Raw genomic sequence first — 14,289 nt, 5'->3', positions numbered from 1 at the left:
AAACAAATACCTAGAAAAAATGCAAACATTCTGAATATGCCAACATTTAGAATACACAGTATACACGATGAATCACCATGAACATATATATTATAGAAGACCTAAACCTTTTCATAAGTTGCCTCTTTAAACTCAATATTTTCCTTCTTATAGTTTATGTTTCTTCTATCTGCTTGTAACACTCCAAACTTGAGTACATTGTTTGCCCAGTTTTGATATTTATACTAAATGTTTTTGAATTACCTCTGCAGTGTTCTTTAATCCTCTAACTTTAGTATCATATGCAAACGTATCTTATTTATCATAACTAACTATATCTTATTCTACATAATTTAAATCCCTGTTGTACTTTTCTAACAACTACAACATAATTGAAGCATTCACCTCTTTTCTGATAAATCATTCTCCACCCAAACGCATACATTACCTTCAATTTTAGAATTAAAACTTAATGACGAACTTTATCAAACACTTCCGGAAATCTAAACATGCCATATCACATTCTCTGTATCTGTAGCTGCTAACGTTTGCTCAAGGAACTCTTACAGTTTGAATAAGACCTACTTTTTCAAAATCTTATTATTACTTAGAATTCTACTGCCAATCAGACTACCTTAGTTTTAATTATTTGTCCTTATCCTTTCATGTAACAGAAATGCACTTTTTTTTTGTTTTAAGGGTCTTGAATTGTCATGTTGGTATCTGGTGTTGCATGGTTCTGTTTTTTTTACATTTTCATGGAAAAGTGGTATCATCAATGAGTATAACTTTCTTAAGCTGGAAGAGTTTTCCCAAGAGCTTATGAATAATATATCTTGTTTCCTGCAGAACAATTGGTAGAATACCACAGGCCCTTGAAGTTTATTAATCTTAAGTCATTTTAGTACCTGCTGTATGCCTTCTATGCTAGTGCTAATTCAATACAGAACTTCTATTTCCTAAGCCTGAGCTATGTTGGTGATTTGTTCCTTGGTAAACCCGTAAGTGAAATTAATTTAGTACATCAACTATGTTCCTTTCATCATCTAAAAGCTGCTCAGTATATTTACTGAGCCTATTCCTCCTCTTTCTTTTGCTGTTCTAAAACAGAAAAAAAAACTTTTGTTTTGTATTCAGCCACTATTGTCACATTTTGCCTGTCTCACCTCTTTATACTGTATGTCTTGCTTGCATTTTCATAGAATTAAAGTACACTTTTGTTAAGTGCTTTATGTAATTATTTTTTCACAACCTTGATGATATTTAACAATTTGAGCCTCTGCTATCAAGCCTTTGATTTACTTATGGAATTAATCTGTTTCATGCTTCAAGCAGAATATCTTTCAACTGTTGCTTTACATTATCTACTTATTCCATATCTGTCTTTTTCCATATCCCATTACTGCAAGGACCCACCAGGTGATATTTATCGTTTTTTTACCCCCAATCCTGTTTAACTGTATTCCAGCATTTTCCTAAATCCCCCATTTGTTAATCTAATGTTTCTTTCATGTCATTTTACTTTTATTAATTTTAGAAGGCTATTTTTAGAAGTACAAGCTGAAGGTATCTCAGTAACATTTCTTGCTTTTGACATGTACTCTGTACAGTCTTTAGGGTTTTAATGACAAAAATCTTAAACTAGATAATTAGAATCCATAAATGACTTATAAATATAACATATATAATACATTATAACCCCAAATATAAAGCTGGAAAATGAAGAATGAAAACTGCCTTGACCTGAATTTATCGTGGATCAGAATTTATAGACAGTGCAAATTTCAGGGAAGATCTGGTGTCTTCTTCACTTCCATTTCCTGCTGCTCATATCCTTTTGTCTCCAGATTGTGATCAAAGCTGTCTGTGCTGGCCCCTGATCCCTATCTCACTCATTTCGTAGGGGTCGTCACCATATTGATTTCCTTTGATGGAGGTCAGCATAAATCCTTCACAGCTGATTTATTAAAAAATGTTACAGATCAAAAAGAGTAAAGGACAAATCCCTGTGTAGGACATCTAAAAGGGGTCTGGCAATCATAAAATAATCAGCTCTGTAATTAGGGAAGTTAAAAACTGTAATTGCCGCTTATAATATTTTAGCAAACTATCTAACACATTGCTTTACTACAGCATTTTGTAACAGGAACATTTATTGGTTTTTATTATTACTGAAGAGTATTCTTAGATATTATGGCTACAAACAACTCCTCTTTCCAAAGGTTACTGCCATATTGCTTTAATATTTTATGACAATGGAACATGGATATTGGGAAGCCTCCAAACTCCTAGCAGATTTCGAGTTATTTCTCAAGACATTTTTTCACAACCAAAAGGATAACACATTAAAAAAAGACTTTCTATACTTGTTTCAAGCAATTTCCTGAAATATTATGTTCAATTGGCATACTTGTAAAGACAACTGTATAGATTTGACATACTGTATTAAATATAAGTTGAACTAGAACTTTATTGCCATATGTGCAGTAGCTGGTACATGTAGAAGGTCACCAACACAGGTACTGGCAGTAGTTAATACTGTACATTTTTAAATGATGGTGGAATTTGCAGTCATCATTGCCACAGCTTCCACACAATATTAAGCAATTTATGTTCTCTACTAGGGTGGCACAGCAGTACAGTGATTACCATTGCTGCCTCACTGTGCTGGGGCCCTGTGTTCAATTCTCCATCTGTGTGGAGGTGGCATGTTCTCCCCATGTTTACATGGGTTTCCTCCAGGTTATGGGGTTTCCTCCCACAGTCCAAAGACAGGCTGGTAGGTTAATTGGCTTCTGGGAAAACTAACCCTGGTGTGTGTGCTTTTTTCTGTGTGCTGCCATGAGGTTGTAACCTGCCTTGAGCCCAATGCTTCCGGGATAGGCTCTGAGCCACCATGTATCTGGTTACTGAAAGTGATGTCATGTTCTTTACTGCAGTCAGTAATGCCTCCACTCATGTAGGTAGGGAGAGGAACTATTGAACAATTAAAATTGGCTTACTTATCTGCTTGTTCATAAGCCTGATAGCACCTACAACACTGTTTGACAGATGTTTTACCTGTAGCCTGATGTCATTTGGTCTTAGAGGTTAAGGAAAGTTGCCCTAAAGCTGGAAGACCTCTAAGGAAATCCAAGTTGCTAGTTGCTGCTGTATTTGTTGATCTTTTAGGTGTCACTTGTTCATCTAGACCAGACCCTTTCCCTCTGGTCTCAATGTGATGATCAGGGACACTAAGCTGAAGAAGTACCGCTATAAGATGAGATGAGATGCTAACAAATTATCCTTGATTATTGAAGACCCTATGATAGTTAATAAGAGTAGAGGTGTTACTCTGGGATCCAGGCAATATCTCACTTTGGGCTTGCACAAAATGCAATATATTATAAAATTAATTTCCCCTTAATGTAGTGAAGTCATTTCTTCCTCATTTTTTTCTGGTCTAAGGACGTCAGGTCTTTGTGTCCTTAGGGTGTTTTTTTCATTTGTTAGAAGCTCTCATTATTACTGGTACACTGAAACAATTCTATATTTTTCTAAGCCAACACAGTCTGTGCTTCAAAGCATTACTGTTCTTTTATTCTGTCCTAGCTACTGCCCTCAATTACAAAGAAGAGACGAAATGTTCTTATGTTCTGTTTTCTTGTAACTGGGATGTGGCAGAAAGTGATTTTGATATTTCTTAGTTTTCTACAATCCAAATGGCATATATTAAAACGAAATAAGAGGTACACAAATAAGAGATACATTTCAGCAGTACATAGAACAAACAAAATCCAATTCATATCAGGGAAAGTAGTCATATGCTCTCCACAGGACTTGATACAGTCATGCATGAAGAAGACTGATTATTTATACTTTGGGCATGAAAGTGAAGAAAAATGAGACATTTTCACAATTTCACACAGAAATTTCAGACAATCCAAAGTGGGCCCTGCATACATAGAAAGATCAGAGACATCGAGAAAAATGGTAAGAGAATAAAATACCTGTCTGCTGTCTTTTTTTCTCGATCTGAACTCTAAATCAGTATAGACTTATAGTCAAATCATTTCTGCACTTAGTACTGTTTCAAAAGCACACTAAATGTTTCCAGACACCTCTGCACAGAGAAACTTAAGCAGCCTTCCCCTTATGTCTGATGAAACACCTCTTAATAGATGGTCAATGCATAATGAACAGACACAGGAACGACAATGCGTCAAACACTTCCACAGTGATTTTTTTTTTTTCATTCTGCAAAGGCCTAATTGGTTTCATTTCAGGCACCTCTGAATGAGGGCAGTTCTGAAATTCAGAAATTGATGCGAGGCTGGTAACTAATTACAAACCCCATTCAGGCTTTTAAAAGCTGAAAGCAAATTTATAAATATAACCAAAATAGAAAATTTTGCTACAGCAAAAACCAGAAGAGACAGTGGTCCCTCCAGAACAAGGATCAGTTGGAACAACTGATCCTAACGGGTATAAAGACACTGTAATGAGCAGAGAACACATAAATAAATGACAGGATCCATAAGAGTGAAAGAGGACTTTCTAACAACACCTGAGGAATCCAATTTTCCTTTTACTTAGATTAGGTCTATAACATCTGTGAAAACATACCATAACCTTTTATGTGAAGATGTGCTCCCTTTCTTGGTTTTAAAAGCACTTCCACATAGTTTCCAACAGTGTTCTTTGGTTCGGGGGGTTAACTGCCACTTCTGAATACGTCCATAGGGTTGACTTTGAGCAGACCCTTCGAATTTCAGAGGATTTTGAATACTTGAATCAGGTATCCTTGTAGTCTTCTCCGTTTAATAATGAAAACAGTTCAGCTCTTTTGTCCTGTCAGTGTAGGACACTCCTTTAAACCTGGAAGTGTATCTAGTTGCTTTTGTTTAGCCTTCTTTTATCTCAGAACACGAGGACCTTTTTTATTTGTGACTGATATTATACTGAATATTCTAAACACGGTCTAAAGGACTTGCTTGATTTCAGTTCTGCATTTTCAGCTATTTTCTAACTGCTTTATCTAATGCATGGCTGTGGAGGAACCGGAGCCTATCTCACCAAGCAACAGGCATAAGGCAGAGTACACACAAACACACTCACACCAGGGCCAATTTTCCCAGAAGCCAAATGACCTACCAGTATGTCTTTGGACTGTGGGAGGAAACCACAGCACCCAGAGGAAACCCATGTGTATCCTTTACAAATATGTAAAGAACAATGTGTACTGTTCTTTGCATATTTGCATATTCATACACAAGACTAAATATATGATCTTGGAAGCAATAAAATACTAGCTGCTCCAACACATACCAGTAAAATTAATCACAACAGATTGTGTTTAGGATAGATGTAATTTCATAGCAAACTGTGGGAGGAAATTGAGTACCTGCCATGCAAACAAGTTAAGAACATACAAAAGCCACACAGATAGGACCCCAGGAACTGAACCCAGGCCCCTGAATTGCAAGACAGCAATGCTAACCACTGTGCCAATGTTGCACTTAATGCTTTATGCTGTAACTATACAGTACATCCTAATATTATTTGTTTTGCTATGTAAATATGGCACTACAGAAACAAGTCTTTTTCCTAAGTATCATCAAGCTCAATAGAAACAAATTCTATTTTGCTTCTATAATGTATGTATTACTACCTGCATATAAAATCAGTCTGCACTTTATATGAAACATTATCTGCAAAGTGTTAAAAGTCTTGAACACCCTTAACATTTCTTTGCTGCTTCAACAGTCTGCTAAACCTCTTTATTTTATGATCTATGCAAACTTGATCAGTTTATTAACTATACCAGAATATATCATCTTGTGATAAATTGGGAACAGCAGTGAACCTCCACCAACTCCATCACCAAGATCCAAACATTCACCATTTCTGGCACTAATTTCCATATGCTGCATTAACCATTTCTCAAAGCGTGTGCTTTGTAGCTGCCAATAATTTGCTAATGATTAAGAGATGTCAGTGAATTCTTGAAAATGTTGAATTTTCATCAATACTGATGGCAATTCATGGCAATGCCGAAGACAGCAAGGAGCATAGTAGTGAAAATAGTTACCAAGGAGGGATGTAGAAAAGGAAACATTTCAAACAAGAGAGCAAACTTTCAAAGGGAAGAGGTAGACTGTTGTCCTGTGCAGTTATGTAATGTTCCTCTAGATCAAAAGAGAAATGCAAACTGTGCTTTGCATAAACATGAGGTTGCAAGGACCTACATTTTTTAGCGGTTAACTGTAAGCAAAGAATAGATGCCATCATAGGATTGAGGTTTACCAACTTAAAGTGGCTCTTGACACTGCTAATATTACCCTATGTGTTCTAAACAACCTAGCTATGAAGAGTTGGTTGGAAAGTTCACTGAAATACAATGGTATCATACTTACAGTATGTTGAGTAAGCTGAATAATCTCCAAAAACTCTAACAAGCAAATGGTTATTTTAAACACTACAGTTGATTATATCAGTAGTCAAAGTTCTATTGTGTTGCTTAATGTGGTATTTATAGTAAAACCTGCATTACCTGCATATGTTTTCCATCAAAATTGTTTTCTGCAACCTGTCCATAACGTTTACTAAAAATGACAGAAACACATTATCACAATCAGCTGCTAATGTAGTGGCTTCCATCTTATTGTAGGGATATTCAAAACAAAATGCATTAGACTCAATAACACAAGGCAAGGCAAAGAAAGAAAATGAGACCAGACAGCATTTTTTTATCCTTTTGAGTTTGATTTTTATTTTTTATTGGATAAATGATTTTAAAAGGTAATAACAATAGTGTTTAAAACTACAATATCATCGCCACAGCCATATCTCACATACCCACTTATAATCCATCTAGAGGAGATTTTCTCCATTTTTACCATTTTTTGGAACCTTACTATCATTTTAATTGCCCATTTCAAGTTTATCACACTAATAGCAATTAAATGTGGAAGGAAGGAGGATCTAGTTCTAAAGAAAGGGCCATTATCTTTTTTTAACTGTTTCTTTTAAAGTTTTTTTTTTCTTCAAATTGCTAGGAAAAGGAAAAAACAAAACAAAAATTGGGGCCATAGAAGCTACACCAGGCAGCCCTAAAGCCTTCTATATCACTTCAGCATTATAGATCATTCTATTTGCTGGTGATATATTCCAACTAATTGTGTTTAAATTTTAGAACATATAAAACCACTAAAATAATTTAGAAACTAGATCCAAAATATTTTGAAAAGAATTAAGTTCGATATACAAAAAAGTCATTTTTCTTTTTATATTTTCTTTTTTTTTTACAAAAAGTTCCAAACACAAGTTTATTGTAGTTCTTATTTATTATTTTTTGTATAACTCTATCAGTGCGATTGTATACCAGTGCAGCTACTGGGTCCAGAGTAAAGAAAAAAGGCTTTTTTTTCTTCTTAAACAACAATAAAAATAAGGTTAAATGCATCTTCTTATATAAAGTATCACTGCTGGTCTTTAGGAAAAAACACATTAAGAAACCCATAAATCTAAGAGGCACGCTATGGGGTTTTCTTTAAAAAAAAAATAGAATAATGAAAAAAAAATGCAACCAGTTTCTCAATATCCGACACCTTATGAGGCATCAGACTTTAAAATGAAAATTCACTTAATTAAGGTTGCTAGCAAAAAACAGTTAGAAATCGTACAAAAAATAGCTTTAAAAACAAAACAAAAAACAAAAAAAGTTTAAACATTTATCCTGCAGGGTGTTTTTGGAAGGACAGGAAGGCAGGCTTTTTTTGTTTTAAAGAGCAGCATTTGAACATGGCTGGAGGCATCTTTGGTTCGTTCTAACACACAAAGGTAATGTATGCCTACATGCTCCAGACAAACTTAAAAGAAGGAAACAGAACAATAAACTAAACTCTTGTATGCTTTGATTGGAACCCACAAACTTCTACTACCGTATACATTTTTACATATGGTAGATACATTTCTTGTATGTTTTATCCACATTGCATCAGTAATAACTTTTGGTAGGGCATTTTACACGACAATGGTGTTGCACAAAGTACAAAGAAGTTAAAACAAATACAGAGCTCTATACAACCTGTTCTGGTTGACTTTTTTTTACTGAAATCAGATTCTATCATTTTAAAGACAGATCGTAAAATATAGGAACTTAACCACTTGACAACCTGGACATCTTAACACCATGTCAATAATCAACGGTACTCTTAAACACAAAGAATATAAGCCAATTATTAATTTTCAAATAACGTAGATCTTCAAAAACCCACAAAAATGGGTCCCTCCAGCACAACGAGGAAGCTAGAGACCATGCTAGTAAACCAGTGCTCACAAAGTGCAATCTGAACTGGATCACTATGTTGCTTTTCCCCACGCGATCCTTCAAGTATGAAATTAACATATGCAGAAAACACAGAATGGAGCTAGCTCCACAGCAGGAACAGGCAAACCAAAAATCTAATTCTTTCTTGTCAATATTCTAGTATTTGTAGGAACTGACAGTATTATGTCTAAGCAGCATCTGTTTGTACGTATGGCATCTCCCACAATATGATGTTTTGGTTTACCATTTCCTACAGAAATACTGTTTTGGGTCCTTCTGCACTTTTCTACATACGTTTTTGCATGGTTTCTAGCTTTTAAATGCCACTGATCCTTAAACAAAAAGCTTCTGGGATAAGCTTTAGAACTGGACAGATAAGAAAACTGAACCGGGCTTCAGTTTTAAATGAAAGGGCCAGCTTCACTTCAAACACCAAGAACTGAATTGATTTTCAAAGACCAGAAGATCGTATCTAAACAATGGTAACAGTTGTTGTAACAATAACAATACAGTACAGTTTTGTCTTCAGAAACTGGAATCAATTTGCTAAAGTGTACTAGTACTGGAAACAAATATAGGTTTCAAAACACATTCATTTCTGAAAAGTGGGGAAACTTAGTGAGCAGATGGACAATAACATATTTTTGCCATTGAAGTATCAATATGTGCCCACCAGTCACACTAAATTGATCACATTCACAATGACTTTAAAATATGTTCCAAAACTTCATGTACATAAACTCTCCCTTGACTTGTACACACAAGAAATTCTCATACATTTTTGGAAAAAGTAAAAGTGATATTTTATATTAAATCACAGGAAAGCTAGACTTGTCGAAGGACAGAATAGTAGCGTTTCTGGTTTCTTCTAAAACCATGTTTTGTGTTAGAGGAGGTTTTAGGTCTGCCCTTATGCGGGATTCATAAAAACACGGGCATTACTCTGAACAACCAGAACAGTTTACAAACAAAGGAGTTATTAAACAGCCCATTAAATGTTTTTTTTTTCCCTGTCTGAAAAATCTTTAAAATATTTTTTATATTTTTATCAGTGTATTGTTAAACAGATTTACTGATCGGGGGGGGGGGGGGGGGGAGGGGGGAGGTGGCATTTACACCATCATAGTGTCACACACCAGCTAAAGTGGAAAAAGCAATTAAAGATACTGTGATGCCATCCACAGAAAGGCAGGTTTATTGCACATTGAAGAGGGAGGGAATGATCTTGATGAATGCCATTAATTGTTCTTCCTCCTGTCAGTTTACACCCAATGCGAATGATGGAGATTGAGCCCTCTTTACTGTCAACACCACACTGAGCCCAGTGATGCCTGAGAGCTCTACTGACCTTGACTCCAAGTAGGTGCATTTCTAAAGCCATGTGAAACACATCGGTTTTGATATCCAATGCAGATCTTGTGAAACCAAATAAAATTAAATTAAAATTATGGGCTGACGCTTGCAAATCTTTAACATGAAGAAATACTGAACTGTCCCAACATTAGTTTTTTGATGAATCTGCTAAACTGAGAACAGCTGCATTTAAATTGATGTCAAAAGCACACTGAAGCCCTTGAGAGCTGTAATGCATTGAGGGCATCACAGTATGTAAAATATTGCATCTTTTGCTTGTATACATTAATTTAGCACATACATTGTAAAGAAGACTTGAAGGAACAGGAAGGAAACACCTCAAAATGATATATAAACATAAAAGATAACATAAAATGACTATCTTGTGAGAGATGCTCAAGTGTATGTATACAGTGGTTTCAGCATTTTCTGAACAATCTAAAGCCACTGCACACAAAAAAATAGGAAGCTGTTCTCAGACAACAGTCTGAGAAAAAAGTAACCTCTGTCAGTTCTCAGATCTGGTGATGCTTAAATCCAGGAATGAATGTGCCCCTTGATGCCGCTATGCATGAGAGACAATTAAAAGCTATGCCGTTTTCCCCAAGCCATGGAGGGGAGGATTTGCAGTCCTTGTCCTTTCAAACCTGCAGGATTTTATTTTATCGTTACACTGGTAAGAAACACCTGTAAAACAGATCTGCATATATCAAGGATTATATTTTGATATGATTTGATGAGTCCGCATGACCAGTCATGTGACCCCCCCAACATGAGGTCCATTAGCACCATAATTTTTAGTTCTATAATAATCTCTAGCAGTAGGATGAGCATGCCGAGGCAAAATAGATTTAAATTTTCATTCACATTTTATATATACATACACATATACAATGTAGATATATGCATATATATATGTAATGTCTTATTCAGTAATCTTGTAGACTTGGTTTTGCAGCAGAAAATACCCAGTTTGTGCTCTTTTTCAGAACAAACCAGAAAATACTTGCCTGGGTGCTCTTTAAACTTTATTCTTAAAATATTTTTAATTGGATTTTAAACAGATCTGACTGATTTGAGGTTTTATTAAGTTTATGCATTTAAATAGAGAGCCTATGCTTTCATGTTCAAGAGCCCCAAGGCACTATTCTACTGGTTATTTATTTAATCATTCATTAAGGCAACACAACTGAAACAGGTTATTTTCTTAATTTTTGGGGAGCAGTAGGATCGCTGTGGATGGAATACCAAAAGTCCTTAACATTTAAAAAAATTATCTCAGCAAAGGGGTGTATAAGCCATCTTAAAAGGACCACCGGTTTTAAGGCATGATTTTTTAAAGCCATGAAGATAACGACTTGATTTCTAACCCTCAACCAGCCAAGTCTATAAACGATATTCCAGTTCTAGTTGAGCCTTAATTTGTAATTTTAGTATGGCAAAAAAAGCATGTTCAGGTTCAACATACAGCGAGCAGCAAAATGGACAGTGAACATGACAGGTTCAACCGCAAAGTAATTGTTCCCATTAGTAAACATTCTTTAGCCTTGATTTAAGAGACGGTTTTACAATCTATTACTCTTAAACATTAAGGTTCGGTCCACTTAGGAGACCTTATTCACCCCTTGTTTTCCCTTTCTCCTAACATCACTATCATAAGGACCTCAGCTCCTATATCATATACCACCAGAGTGCTACAACTTATTTTGCTTGCATGGCAGAAAAAAAAAATGCATGATATTCCTTTTTCTGAAAGCACGACAGACTACATCTTACAAACTTGCAATATGCAGTGGATTTCTAAAAACATGATGGCTGACAAGAAGATGTTAGCACATTTACTACTCAGCAATGGAAAAAAAAATCAGGAGAGACTTTGGGTGATTGTTGTGGCATTCCGCAGAAATCAGTAACTATGAAGAGATGGTTCAAATCTAACAAATGTCGTGCGCAAGTTGACAGTGGGTTATGTACCTGATCTTAGTTCCTCTTCAAATAAGGGTTAGCAATATCATTTAAGATCTGGTTTCCTTAGCAGCTGTTCATACCCAATGGATTACCGTATCAATTTTAAAGTTGTTGTGACCTCCAAGGCTTATGACATAAAATTTCCTTGATACTCCAGTAAAGACACCATAAAAACAAAGCTTCTGCCTCACGTCTTTAAAAACTGAACCATTGATCACCCTTAAAAGAAGCATGCATTAGAAAAGAATATGGCTTTTAGTATATTTAAGTTTGTCCCTCTTTTTATACTCAATATCTCGCATTCATTTCCTTCCCTGCTAACTGCACTGCTGAATGATTAGGTGAAAGCCTACAAGGAAACACAATGGTTATACAATCTTTCACAAGAACCATTACACAACAGGAGTGTTTCCTTTCCAATCATCTCAGGCAACATTGGTATTCATGTACCCGATTGAAACAACTATGCCTTCTGAGAATAGTGCTGTACAAAATATTAAGACACTATTCTTATCTGTCGAATGGAACACCTCTTGATCTGCGTGATGTACAAATACGTGTGAGAACAAATGATCTTTTTTGAGAAAGAGGAACTCGAGAGATGCAAAATGTGTTTAGAAAAAGTTTTCATCCAACTATTCATGCGAGTTGACCTAGTTAAGTTACTCTTAAAGTTTCAAAATGTAAGCACATAAAATGTAATTACTGCCTGGGGCATAAAGTTTTATAACAGATGTTATAGGACATTTTGACGATGTCCAAAACCTAATTTAATTTTCTCCTCTCATACTTTTGGCTTTAATTTGTAGTAAGCTTTCAATTTCCGAAACTGAAAGTCAAACACCGATAGATGACTGTGAATTAAAATAAAACTTACCTCAGGTCTAATTTAAACAAACTACAATCCTGGCTTTCTGTAACAAGCTACCCTGAAAATGATATAGCCTGCTTTCCAACAGCTCAACGTCTACCAAAAACTCATTAAATTCTACACAGCAAATTAAAAAAAATATTGACCTGTCTTTTGTCAACATCGCATGTAACGTACGTCACTCAAGATACACCTTTATCTAAACAGAAATAAAAATCAAATCAAAGTAACGAAGAATCCTCTACATACGCATTTGCAATACTAAGCTTAGCATACACAAACTAAAAGCAAAAAACTTAAGCAACTTAACCCATTATATACTCAACACTTCCTTCCATCCACAGACACAATAACCTGATTAGGAATTTTATTAAAAAAACAAGAAAACTATTATTTATTAAAAGGGATTATATATGCTGCAAAAACTCTAACTTATAAGAATGAAAAGGGTAGAAATGACATGGGGTTTTTCTTTTTTTGTCATAGTCAAAAAAATGGTGTTGCCGCCCGTTGCCATGCCGTGGTCCATAGACTGACGCCATGGCAACGGAAACTATCATCATAAAATGGTACAGTAGTAGAGATAACTAGACCAGGAAGGGGCGGGTTCTCCTGGGAAGAGGTCCGCAGAGAGGTCCAGTGACTGGTCATGCGGCTCGGTGTCAGGAATAATGGTTGTATGGTGGGAGAGGGTGCCCGATGCCATTCTGGTAGTGATGGTGCTGGCGGTGGGCGATGTATTCCGCATAGCTCATTGTCATCTTTTCGCTACGATACCTGCAGAAGCAATTACAAGAGAGAAAAGAAAAGGACACTCATTTTCCGAGGCATAACTGCAGAGGAACGTTCTACTCTAAATCCCTAAAGAACTAAACGAGAACAAAAAAAGAGATTCTCCCATCCCTCAGGGGAAAAGGCATGTTGAAGCTATCCACACAGCTAAGCTAGAAGGTGAATTTCATTTATTTAGCAGGAAAAGCTTTGCAAGTGCCTTTGAAGAGGAATAGAAATAAATTTATTAATGCATCCATGCACCAAAGCATACTGAAAAACAATTTTTCAATTAGCACTAATGTGGAAAACTAGGCTTGGGTCTAATCTTGGAAAAACATTCCTTTACAATACGTAACATCACACCTTATAAAAAATATTTACCGTTGGCCAAGGTGATAGTTTACTAAGGGCAGGATTATCCAGACAACAACAGGAGGTTTAAGTTAGAGTTAAATGTGCCTTTCAGGAATTCAGGAAACACAGCAAATACAGTTCTGTTATATCTAGTTTCATCTATTGCATACCTAGCAGATCTGTGCATCTCAGTGTTCTCAAAGCTGTGCTAAGACAAGCTTAATATTGAAAAAATGGTGAATAAAAAAAAAGACTGGTCCCTTAAATTGATAAAAGCAAATGGAAGATCCTGTGGATTAGTTATATACCAGCCATCTGCATGTTTAAACACTGCCAGGATATGAAGAGCTAATTAATTCTGTATATTTTGAATTTCGTAAGGATGAACATTGAGAGAGTGGTGGGAGACACAGGTTGAAATAGATACAAATTCACTAAATAATCAGTGAACAGTGAATCTTTGGTGAATACTATATTAATTCATTGAATAACTAATCACTAATAAAGTAAACAAATTTGTTAACAAATAGACTTATTCACATATAGAACTTTGTCTGGATAACGGTCAAGTGAACTAAGCCAGGAAGGGGAGTACATAAAACTGTTTTCATTTTAAGGTGGAGAGAAACTTCACATACTCCCCTTACTCAAAGTGTTCGTGTATGAAAACAGAATAACT

At 35.6% G+C, this 14,289-nt stretch overlaps 1 protein-coding gene across 3 annotated transcripts in view; it reads right to left on the bottom strand.

Annotated features, from left to right (window-relative positions):
• Positions 1–6,702: 6,702 nt before the first annotated feature.
• The window catches only part of ammecr1 (AMMECR nuclear protein 1), an 89,217-nt gene continuing 81,630 nt past the window's right edge, over positions 6,703–14,289 (bottom strand). Inside the window, exon 6 of one of the 3 annotated variants that reach the window (XM_006632618.3) lies at positions 6,703–13,259. In XM_006632618.3, coding sequence (XP_006632681.1) covers positions 13,145–13,259 — 115 coding nt within the window. In that variant the 3' untranslated portion in view covers positions 6,703–13,144. The remainder of the gene's footprint in view (positions 13,260–14,289) is intronic. The other 2 variants (XM_015351113.2, XM_015351112.2) reach the window with 2 other exon arrangements.

Source organism: Lepisosteus oculatus, chromosome 8 (assembly GCF_040954835.1).
Source record: "Lepisosteus oculatus isolate fLepOcu1 chromosome 8, fLepOcu1.hap2, whole genome shotgun sequence".
NCBI classification, from domain to species: Eukaryota; Metazoa; Chordata; class Actinopteri; order Semionotiformes; family Lepisosteidae; genus Lepisosteus; species Lepisosteus oculatus.
Note: the sequence above shows the minus strand (reverse complement) of the source record. Positions and strands in the feature narration are given on the sequence as shown.